This window comes from Elephas maximus, chromosome 8 (assembly GCF_024166365.1).
Source record: "Elephas maximus indicus isolate mEleMax1 chromosome 8, mEleMax1 primary haplotype, whole genome shotgun sequence".
NCBI classification, from domain to species: Eukaryota; Metazoa; Chordata; class Mammalia; order Proboscidea; family Elephantidae; genus Elephas; species Elephas maximus.
In genome coordinates, this window is record NC_064826.1 from 113,079,631 (window position 1) to 113,091,871 (window position 12,241).

The following is a 12,241-nucleotide window of genomic DNA, read 5'->3' on the forward strand; positions in this document are numbered from 1 at the left end:
TTGAAAAAGTTGCTTGAATGTGAATTCCAATCAATTAAGAGTTGAATCAAGATAAGCAGAGATAAAGCAGTTGTGATAAAAGAACTGGGGGTAAGCCTTCGATCCATTTAAATATGGAGTTAGTAATAAATAACTAAACTGCTATGAAATTGTGATTATAGAGCAGAATGGGGATATTCCGAGCCTGGATGTCAAAATGGTAATGTAACTGTGAAGACTGGGAAGTGGAATAATATCTTTACTTTTCACAGCAAAGTCAATGTATACTGCCTAAGTTGAAACAAATGGAATGAACAGAAATGTTTTGAAGCTCTTAATGTTTTACATTTTATGTGTGTGTGTGTGTATTGCTGTTAGCTGCTGTTGAGTCCATTCCAACTCCTAGCGACCCTATGTGACAGAGTAGAAATGCCCCGTAGGGTTTTCTCAACTATATTCTTTACAGAAGCAGATTGCCAGGCCTTTCTCCCACAGAACCATTGGGTGGGTTCAAACCGCCAACCTTTGGTTAACAGTTACAGCTGCTAACTAAAAGGTCGGCAGTTCAAATCTACAGGTGCTCCTTGGAAAGCGTATGGGGCAGTTCTACTCTGTCCTACAGGGTCGCTATGAGTCGGTATCGACTCAATGGCAATGGGTTTGGTTTTTGCTATATATATTACACACACACACACAACATATAGGGAGTCCTGGTGGTTCAGTGAAGAGCTACTGCTACTGGCCAAAAGGTCAGCAGTTTGAATCCACCAGTTGCTCCTTGGAAACCCTATGGGGCAGTTCTACTCTGTCCTATAGGGTCGCTATGAGTCAGAATCGACTTGACGGCAGCAGGTTTTTTACATGTATATGTATGTGTGTATACACACACAGACACAAAGAAGAATCCTTTAAAAAATTACGTCCCTTCCTGTGAGAAAAAAAAATTTATTTGAAGTTCAACCAGTCCTCCAATTTTGTTTGGTTTCTTTTTCATCTCTTAAATTTAAGACATGTGTGAATGTAATACTATTCTTTTGCAATAACATCTATAATATGATAACATGATACAATCTTTACAAAAGTATTTATTTCACCTCTCTCTGGCCATCAATTCATCTGTTCAGCCATCTATCCACTCACATACACATGCATAGAAAGATATTTAGAATGCTCATTATATTTTAATGTTGGTAATTCCTGGATGTTGGCTTTTGTGGTGATTTTAATACATTCATTAAAGTTAATATTAAGCATGTGACATTTTAATATTACAGCATTTTTTTTAAAGAAGACAATATACCAAGATAATTATAACAGCTAGTAGGAATATTAATAATTGTTAGTTTCTTCTTTGTACTTTTCTCAGAGAATCACCAGACTAAAAACAACCATCGTCACTGCTACTTAATATTATCCTTTTGTGGTTGGATTTACTGATCCTGTTGATCTGTATCTGAATAGCTCAAAGAACGACACCTTTGCTGGCCATATATGGTGAGAAACGTTGCTGGCAAAATAAATACTTAGCTACACTCATGCCGCAGCTTAACTTAAAAATTTTCATTGTAGTTCACGTATCAATAAAGAAAAAACATATTTGCCACTCTGAGCCATACTTGGCATGAAAAAAATATTATGTGTCATCTTTATGGTTTTTTGTACATCCATCATTCCTTTGGATCCTCAGAACAGTTCCTGGGAAGGTGGCAGGGCAGAAGGCCTTGATCCCATTTCATAGATGAGGACACTGGGTCCCATGACATGCTCAAGGTCGCCAATCAGAGTCAGAGGCATAGTTGGACCCTGAGCCCAGGTCTCTTGACTGTGAACTTGGAGCTCTTTCAACTCCAACACTACTGGGCCAGCCTGTGTGATAACAGCTGCATTCCTACCCCTCCTTCCCAACTCTCTATTGCCAGTGAGTCGATTCCAACTCCCAGCGACCCTACAGAACAGAGAACTGCCCTGAAGGGTTTCCAAGGAGTGGCTGGTGGATTTGAACTGCCGATCTTTTGGTTAGCAGCTGAGCTCTTAACCGCTGTGCCACCAGGGCTCCATTCCTACAGTCTCTTTGAGTTTATGTTAAGGATAAAATCAGCATCCTAGAGGATAAGAAGGAACTTAGACCCGTTTACTTTTTTATTTTAGAGATGACAAAACTGTGGCAATTAGGAGTGGCTGACTGAAACCACACCAAACTGAAGTGAGAGAAATGGAGGCATTCTGGGGCAAGAATAGGCATTATCTTAGAAATAAACTGTCTGTATCCAATGCTTGGGGAAACATCTAATAGAATACACAGCTATTTGTGAGCCTTTCTTTCCAAACATTCACCTTCAGTCCACTTCTGTTACCCATGCCATACTGTTGTACTTGACTTCTCTTTCTTCTTGTGCATTTGACCTCTCCCCCTGGGGACTTCTGTTCATTTTAGCTTTGCCTGATCACCTTTTTTTTTTTTTTTTTCACATGGAGGCATCTAAATCTCAAGACAACACCCAAATCGTGGTTTCACCAGAAGTGGCTACAGTTGAATTTCATAGATAGTATCATTTGGTTTGAAGTCTCCAAAAGCACTAAGATTTTCTACTAAAGGGCACTCCTAGCGTTGATTCATCAAAGCCCTTAGCACTCTGCAGGTTCCTAACTCAGAGAAGAAAGCCACGCCCTGTCTCACAAGGCTGGTAACTGTGAATGGTCCCAGGCATATGACACGACTATACCTTTCCTCCATCACCCCTGGTCAATCTGTCAACGCTCACTCTACCTGCACTTGCCAGGCGTCTCTCAGGAGACCCTGCTTGCAAGGAAGGGAGCCCATGAACCACCCTGGCTGTTTCACCTCAGCTTTAGACCCAACGCTACTTGAAACCCACCCCCATGTCTTACTCTCGACAAGTGACCTCACCTTCCGCTCTACTCAGGAAATGGAAGGTCTACTCCATTCTCAGGGTCTCAAAATTTCACATGTATGTGGGCCACTCCCCACAGTGTGTCTCCAGCCTGTGGTTTCCAATTTTCCTTCCCCTGTCCCCACCCAACACCCGACCTTATGAAAAACTTCTATTTAAAACCTGAAAAAAAAGCAACTCTATTGGAAGTTATGAAAGGGAGGCTTTGGGTTCCCAAAAACTTGGCCTCCCTTTGTCTGTCCCCTCCTCATGGGATCCCAGGGCTCAGAGGAATGCAGTTCATTAATCATTGTTCTAGACTCATCCTATCTTCCTGTGACATCCACACCAGGAGGTTCTTGAAAATAAACGGAGCAAAACAAACCTTTATCCTTTTCTAGAACCTAGCTTCATTGTTTCTGTAAATGGCATATCATCCAATCCTCTTTCACCGTGTCTTTCTTCTCTGTACCCTCTTCTTTTCAGGCCCACTGCCACCCTCTCGTATCTCTTCCTTTTTCAAACAATTTTTGATACTGTTGCTGACTCCATTTTCCAAGATGTTGCTCCAATCATAAATATGTCCATGCTTTTGTCCGCCTCTGAAATTAAGGGTATATGTCCCACCTTGATATCCCAAGGCCATTTATTCTGGGACCAGAGCATACCAGGTCAACTTCACCTTTCCCTGCTTCCCTGCAGGTAGGTGCCTGAGTTGGTTTGGAATGTGCTCTGTTCTTTGGTCATGTTCCCCAGTCCCCACTCGCCCCTCATCCCACCATGGCTGTTTCTCTTTTTATCTCCTGTCTGGAATTCTCCCCAATCCTTGCCCATCTATAACTGCTCCACTTGTTGAAATCCTGTTCTTCTTTCAAGTTCCCTCTCGCACATGGTCAGCTTCATGAAGCTTTTACTGATCCTCTTTCCTGGACATGACCCCTCCATGGTAACAGTTAACCTTCACTTATGGATGGATTCAGAGTTTCTAAATGTTCTCATATCTTTGGTCTCACTTTAAGTCCACAATAACTCTGTGAGAGATGTGAAGAACAGGACAAAGGCTCAGAGAGGCCGAGTAATTTGGCCAAGATGACCGTGTTAATGCATGGCTTGGATCAGTTCCCACACAAATGGTCTTCCCACTCTTGCACCTGCTTCAATGTCCTCCTTGCACTTACACCATCTGGCCTGGATTTTATTTGTCTATTTGTTGAACATCTATACTGGACAATAAGCTTCTTGAGGAAAGGGCTGCCTCACTCTTTGTTTTTGCTCCTCACAGCACCTGGCACAAGATCTGGTACACGGCAGGGAATCAACAGTCAAAATAGCAATAGTAGCTGTGTTCACAGGGCACTTCTCCTGGGCCAGGGGCTGTGTGTTCCTCACATGAAATCTTCGCTGGAGCCTGTAAGGGAAGTACTATGAACTTCATGTAACAGATGAGGGTCTGAAGCTCAGAGGGCTGAAGTCAGGTATTGAGGGTGTCAGGCTGTGGGGCAAGCCCACCTGGCCAGGCCACACCACCCTCCCCACTCTGTGCACGCTGACCTGGCCACATGTCAGTGAGTCAACGTGTCCACAGGTAGATCTCTCAGTGTGCCCCAGACACTGCACAAGCACCTCCCAGAAAAACTGGGTGAGAAAATTAATTTATTTCTTCTAAATTTTATTTATTTTGTTGTTGTTGTTGAGTATATACACAGCAAAACATACACCAATTCAATAGTTTCCACATGTACAATTTGGAGACACTGATTACATTCTTTGAATGGTACAACCATTCTCACCCTCCTTTTCTGAGGTGTTCCTCCGTCATTAACATGAACTCACTGCCCCTAAGGTTCCTATTTAATCGTTTGAGTTGCTGCTGTCAATTTGATCCCATATAGATAGCTCTTAAAAGAGCATAATGCTCAAGCAGACCTTTTTTTTACTAGTTAAGTTAAATTATTGCTTGGTTTTAAGATGACTTCAGGAAATATTTTTGGTTTAAGGTTTAAAGATTATCACAGGGTAAGAGATTCTAGTTTCGGGAGTTAATACATCCTCCATGGCTCCAGAAAAGTCTAGAGTTGATAAGAATTATAAATTCTTTTCTGCATTTTCACCCTTTTGACTGGGAATCTTTGATCAAAATGTTCAGTAATGGTACCCGGGCACCATCCAGTTCTTCTAGTCTCATGGCAAAGGAGGCAGTTGTTGTGGAGGCAATTAGCCACACATTCCGTATCTTCCTCCTATTCCTGTCTCTTCCTCTGTTGCTTCAGGCAAATAGAGAATAATTGTCGTGCCTTGGATGGTGGCTTGCAAACTTTTAAGCCCCAGGCACTATGTAAGGAACTAGGAGGTAGAACAGAAGCATTAAACATGCTATTAGGCCAATTAACTGGAATGTCCCATGAAACCATGACCCTAAACCTCCAAACCAAGGAACTAAATAACATGAGGTGTTTGGTCGTACACAAGCAGTCTCAGCATCTCCTCCTTTTTTTTTGTCATTGCTGTAAATGTATCTATCACACACCTTTCGACAATTCAGCTTTTTACAGGTGTACAACTTATTGACAGCCATTTCAAGAACTGGCTGTGTAACCCTACCCTTAATAACATGATTTTTTCATTATGGTTAACCCCCCTTTTCCCTCTGCCTCCCACCCCTGAACCACTAATAAACTCTGGTCTCTATATATTTGTGTTTTCTTGTCTTTTTATATCAGTGAAGTCATACAATATTTGTCCTTTTGTGATTGGCTTATCTCGCTCAGCATAATGTCTTCAAGTTCCATCCATGCTGTAGCATGTATCAAGACTTCTACTGGCTGAGTAGTATTCCATTGTTATGTCTGTACCACATTTTGTTTATCCATTCATCTATTGATGGGCATTTAGGTTATTTCTACCTTTTGGCTATTGTGAACAGTGCTGCAATGAACACTGGTGTACAAGTCTCTTTTTGAGTCTCTGGTTTCAAGTCTTTTGGGTATATACCTAGGAGTAGAATTGCTGAGTCACATGGTAGTGCTATTTTTAGTGTTTTGAGGAACTGCCACGCTGTTTTCCATAATGGCTATACAATTTTGCATTCCCACCAGCAATGCATAAGGGTTCCCATTTCTTCACATCCTTGCCAACATTTGTTATTTTCTTTTTTTTTTTTTTAAATCTTAGCCTTCTTTGTGGGAGGGAAATTGTATCTCATTATGGTTTTGATGTGCAACTCTCTGATGGCTAATGATGCTGAACACCTTTTCATGTGTTTGGTGTCCATTTGAATGTTCTCTTTGGTGAAATGTCTCTTCAAGACCTTTGCCCATTTTATGATTGGGTTACTTGTCTTTTTGTTGTTAAGTTGTTGAAGTTTTATATATATTTTGGTTATTAGATTACAGTCAGATATATGGTTTCTGAAAATATTCTCTCAGTTAGTAGCTCGTCTTTTCACTTTTTTAAAAGTCTTTTGATGAACGGAAGTTTTTAATTTTTATGAGGTCCCATTTATTTTGTCTTTTGCTGTTTGTGCTTTTGTTATTATATTACATAATCCATTGTTGAAAGCTAGGTGTTATGGGTTGAATTGTGCCCCCCGCCAAGAAAAAAATTTGTTAACTTGGCTAGTTCATGATTTCCAGTATTGTGTGATTGTCAATCATTTTGTCACCTGATGTGATTTTCCTATGTCTTGTAAATCCTATCTCTATGATGTTAATGAGGTGGGATTAGCAGCCAGTTATGTTAACGAGGTAGAACTCAATCTACTAGATTAGGTTTTGTCTTAAGTCGATCTCTTTTGAGATATAAAAGAAACAAGCAGAGAGACTCCATTACCACTAAGCAAGAACAGCCAGGAGCACGTATCCTTTAGACCCAGGATCCCTGCTATGAAAGGCTCCTAGGCTGGGGAAGATTGATGACAAGGATGTTACTGCAGAGCTGACAGAGAGAGAAAGCTTTCCCCTGGAGCTGGCACCTGAATTTGGACTTCTAGCCTCCTAGATGTGAGAGAATAAATTCTCTTTGTTAAAGCCATCCACTTGTGGTATTTCTGTTACAGCAGCACAAGATAACTAAGACACTAGGCTTGACAGCATTGCCTCCGCTAGTTCCTCTAAGAATTTTATGGTTTTAGTTTGTACATTTAGGTCCTTAATCCATTTAGAATTTGTTTTTGTATATGGTGTGAGGCAAGGATCCTGTTTCATTTTTCTGTATGTTGAAATCTAATTTTCCCAGCACTGTTTACTGAAGAGACTCTTCTTTCCTCATTGAATGGACTTATCACCCTTGTGAAAAATCAGCTGACCACAGATATTTGGGTTTACTTTCGGACTCTCAATTCTTTTCCATTGGTTTATGTGTCCATTGTTATACCAGTACCAGGTTGTTTTGATTACTGTAGCTGTATAGTTTTAAAATCAGGAAGTGTGAGTCCTCCTACTTTGTTCTTCTCTTTCAACATTGTTTTAGCTATTCAGGGCCTTGCCTCTTGTCATTCCATATAAAGTTGAAGATTGGTTTTTCTATTTCTGTAAAGAAGGCTGTTGAAATTTTGACTGGGATTGCATTGAATCTATAGATCGGTTTGGGTGGTACTGACATCTTAACAATACTAAGTCTTCCAATCCATGAACATGGAACATCTTTCCATGTATTTAAGTCTTCTTTAATCTCTTTCGGAAACCCTGGTGGCATAATGGTTAAGTGCTACGGCTGCTAACCAAAGGGTTGGCAGTTCGAATCCTCCAGGCGCTCCTTGGAAACTCTATGGGGCAGTTCTACTCTGTCCTATAGGGTCGCTATGAGTCAGAATCGACTCGACGGCACTGGGTTTGGTTTGTTTTGTTTTGTTTTTTTTTAATCTTTTTCAGAAGTGTTTTATAGTTTTCATTGTACAAGTCCTTCACGACCCTGGTAAGATTTATTCTTAGGTATTTTATCCTTTTAGATGCTATTGTTAAGTTGAATTTTCCCTAATTTCCCTTCAGATTTTTCATTGCTGCTGTATAGAAATCCAACTGATTTTTGTTTTGTTGACCTTGTACCTTCCAACTTTGCTAAATTTCTCTACAGGCTCTATAAGTTTTCTTGTGGAGTCTTCAGAATTTTCTACATATAGGATCATACCATCCACAAATAGAGATAATTTTACTCCTTCTTTTCCCATCTGGATACCTTTTGTTTCCTTTTCTTGTCTTATTGCTCTGGCTAGAACTTTTGATATAATATTGAATAGAAGTGGAGAGAGTGGGCAACCTTGTCTTAGTTCCTCATTTCAAGGGGACACTTTCTCCATTAAGTGCACTGACTCCTCATTTATTGACGTGGTTAGGTTCCAAAGACCAGGTTATGTGAAAATGGAGGTTGGCCACATCAGATCACAAAGTGGAAGATAGTTATATCATTACAGAACTGCCAAATTACATCATTACATATCTACCAAATTGCATCATTACATAGCTGCTAAACCATTTACAATCATGGCCCAGCCAAGTTGACACATAACCTCAACCATCACAGCCTGTGTTACTCTCACCTTGCATCTTGGCATTCATTACTGCTAGGTGTGCATCATTAATGTGCAAAATAGCCGAAATCTACTTTTTTTATTATTGTCGTAAATGCAAAATGTTGGAAAATAAGATGGTTGATAAGTGAGGAGTAGGTGTATAACGTTGGCTGCTGCCTTTTCATATATGCCTTGAATCATATTTAGGAATTTCCTTTCTATTCCAATCCTCTTTAGGGTTTTCATCAAGAAAGGGTGTTGGATTTTATCAAATGCTTTTTCTGCATTCATAGAGAAGATCATGTGGTTCTTTTCCTCTGTTCTACTGATGTAACGTATTATGTTAATAAAACCAGTCCTAGTGTCGTCGAGTTGATTCCAGCGAGTTATGATTATGTTAATAGATTTTCTAATGTTGAATCATTTCTGCATTCCTGGAACAAATTTCATTTGGTCATGGTGTACGACTCTTTTAATATGCTGTTGGATTCTCTTCGCTAGTATTTTGTTGAGGATTTTTGCATCTATATTCATAAGAGATATTGGCCTGTAGTTTTCTTTTCTGGTGGTGGGCGTCTTTGTCTAGTTTTAGTATTAGGGTTATGTTTACTTCATAGAATGAATTAGGGCATATATCTTCCTTCTCCATTTTTTGGAAGAGTTTAAACAGTATTTGTGTCAATTCTTCTCTAAATGTTTGGCAGAATTCCCCAGTGGAGCTGTCTAATCCAGGACTTTCTTTTTTGTTGTTTTGGGGAGGTTTTTGGTCACTGATGCTATCTCTTCACTTGTTATGGGTCTATTGAGACTTTCTATTTCCTCTTGAGTCAGTTTGGGTAGGCTGTGTTCCTCTAAGGATTTTTCCATTTCATATAGGTTATCCAGTTTGTTGCCATACAGTTGTTCATAATATTCTGTCATAATTCTCTTTATTTCTATTGAGTCAGTTGTAATGTCCCCACTTTCATTTTTTTTATTTAGGTTATTTACATCTTTTTTCCTCTTTTGTCACTCTAGCTAAAGGCTTGCCAATTTTATTGATCTTTTCAAAGAACCAACTTCTTGTCTTATTGATTCTATTCCTTTTCTGTTCCTGATTTTATTTATTTATGCTCTGATCTTTATTTCCTTTCTCCTGGCAGGTTTAGGCTTAGATTATTCTTCTCTGTCTAGTTTCTGGAATTGTCAAGTTAGGCTGTTAATTTGAGATGTTTCTTTTTTATGTAGGCATTTATTGCTATACGATTTCCTCTGAGTACTGCCTTTGCTACATCCCATACATTTCGGTATGTTGTGCTTTCATTTTCATTTGACTCTAAGAAATTTGTGATTTCTCTTTTTGTGTCTTCCTTGACCCACCAGTAGTTCAATTATGTGTTGTTTAATTTCCATATGTTTGTGTATTTTCCAGGTTTCTTTCTGTTACTGATTTCTAGCTTTACTCTGTTGTGGCCAGAGAAAATACTTTGTATTACTTCAATCTTTTAAAATTTATTAAGGCTTGCTTTGTGACCTAAAATGTCCTGGAGAATGATCCACGTACACTGGAGTAGAATGTATATTGTGCTGTTCTGGTGTGGAGTGTTCTATATATGTCTGTTAAGTCTAGTTGGTTTATAGTGTTATTCAGGTCCTCTGTTTCCTCATTGAGATTCTTTCTAAATACTCTGTCCAATATTGAAATGGTATGTTGAAGTCTACAACTATTATTATAGTACTATTTTCCCTTCAATTCCATCAGTACTTGCTTTATGTATTTAGGTGCGCCGATGTTGGGTTTATATATATCTGTGCTTGTTACGTCTTTTGGATTAATTGACCCTTTTATCACCATATAATGTCCATCTTTATCTCTTCTGACAGATTTTGTCTTATAGTCTACTTTGTATGATATGAAGATTGCTCCCCAGGTCTCTTTTGGTTATTATTTGCATGGAATATTTTTTTTATTCTTTCACTTTTAACCTATTTGTGTCATTGGGTTTAAGGTGTGTCTCCTGTATTTTTCTCCTGTAAACAGCATATAGTTGCATCACATTTTTTTTCATCCATCCTGCCACTTTCTGCCTTTCAATTGGAGCATTTAGTCCACTTACATTCACTGTAATTACTGATAAGAAGTGGTTTACTTCTACAATTTTGTTGTTTTTTGTGTGTCTTAAGCCTTCTTTGTCTTTGCCCTTTAGTACTGCCTGCTTTTGTGTTTTGTTGGTTTATTGTAGTGAGCCTTTTTGGTTTCCTTCTCCTTTTGTGTATTTTTTAAACACATTTTCTTAGTGTTTACTGTTTTTTTTTTTTTCCCTTTTCTTTTCTGTATTTTTTAAATACATTTTCTTAGTGGTTACCATGAATATTACATTTAAGAGCTCATATTTATAACATTCTAAGGTAAGTTGTTACCAACTTCAGTAACATACAAGAAATTCTGTATCTATACCCTTCCTCTCCCCCCTTTTGTTGTTATCACTAACTACATGTTTATATTTCATGTGTTCTGTGACACAATTTATCTTTGCCTTTTGTATATTTGTTATTAAAAAAAATTAAGGACAAAACATTTAGAATTATCGAGCATGAATACCTTATTACTAGCCCTTATACTTGTCCAGGCATTTCCCTTTATAAGGTTTTTTTTTTTTTAATGCATAGGTTTGAATTACTTTCTAGTATCTTTTCCCTTCCATCTACAGAGCTCCCAGTAGCATTTTTTGTAGGGCCAGTCTGGTGGATATGAACTCTCTCAGCTTCTAGTTGAGATTTCTTATTTTTAAGAGACTTGTTGGGAAAAAAAATCTAAAATATTTAAGAAATGTTAAGCTCACCACTTTTTACTTTGTAAAAATAAGATTTCTTCCTTTTTTTCTACCCTCAACTATCACTGGAGTCTAAAACACACGCATAGTTTTTTGTTTTTTTTTTTTAAGAGACAGCAAACGTTTAACTCTTACCAACAAATTTCTGAGGCATAGAGCTCTTACGTTTGGCGACGTTACTTGCTAGTCTGTCCAGCACGAGGGATCTCTCTGATCCTATCTTGCACAGGTCTTCTGCCATTTCACTGTGATTAGTTTCTTCTTTAATGACTAAAGTCAAAGACAGTTAGAGAGGCCAGTTTAGAAATGCTTAAGTTTAAAAGATTTAGCCGCATCCAGTGTTAAATCTGACATTTGTTAAGCAACTACCAGAGGCAGGCCCTTCGAAGAGATTATGCCTAATCTTCACAGCAACCCTGGCAGCCAGACAGAGCAGATCATAGCAATATAAATGACTGGCCAGCTGCTAATGCTTCTTACTCTGATACTTGCTAATTGAACATTATCCCCTAAAATCACAAGAACAAGCACTATCAACACCAGAATCCAGACTGTGATTAAATAACTGTGCTCCATTTAAGAGTCCTTTTTACCTTTTTAAAACACTCCCAAATCCACTAACTCTATGTCAATTCTGACAACAATCCTCTGAGAATCAAAGAACTGTCAGATCTAGAAATGACCTAAAGGTCCAATTCCATCAATTTGCACAGCAAACTGAGATGCAGAGAGAATCATGGCTGCTTAAGACCTTACAGCACATCATGGCAGATGTGGGACCAAGGCCGAAGGCTCCTTATCCCCAGATACACAGTAAACCCCCAATAACCAAACACCTCCTGCATATTGTAGAAAATCTAGAAATTATGGAGGGACCGATGGATTTTTCTGCTATTTCTAGTCAATCTTTATTTCTTTTCTATATTTTCTCTTTCAAAACTGAAGATACAATTTTGTATCCTACGTAGCCTCATCATTAGTTTTTTCTAGTTTTTATGGATAGCTTTTTTGAAACAGAATTCTTGAATCTCCCTGAAATTTATTCTAATAAA

The 12,241-nt window shown here is 38.6% G+C and overlaps 1 protein-coding gene across 17 annotated transcripts in view; it reads right to left on the reverse strand.

The window, feature by feature from the left end:
- The window catches only part of IKZF1 (IKAROS family zinc finger 1), a 111,680-nt gene that overhangs the window by 7,337 nt on the left and 92,102 nt on the right, over positions 1–12,241 (reverse strand). For 13 of the 17 annotated variants that reach the window (XM_049893195.1, XM_049893205.1, XM_049893190.1 and 10 more), the window contains one exon: positions 11,325–11,459. The exons of 1 other annotated variant lie outside the window; for it this stretch is intronic. In XM_049893195.1, the coding sequence (XP_049749152.1) occupies positions 11,325–11,459 (135 nt within the window). The remainder of the gene's footprint in view (positions 1–11,324; positions 11,460–12,241) is intronic. 3 more of the 17 variants (XM_049893206.1, XM_049893191.1, XM_049893204.1) reach the window with 1 other exon arrangement.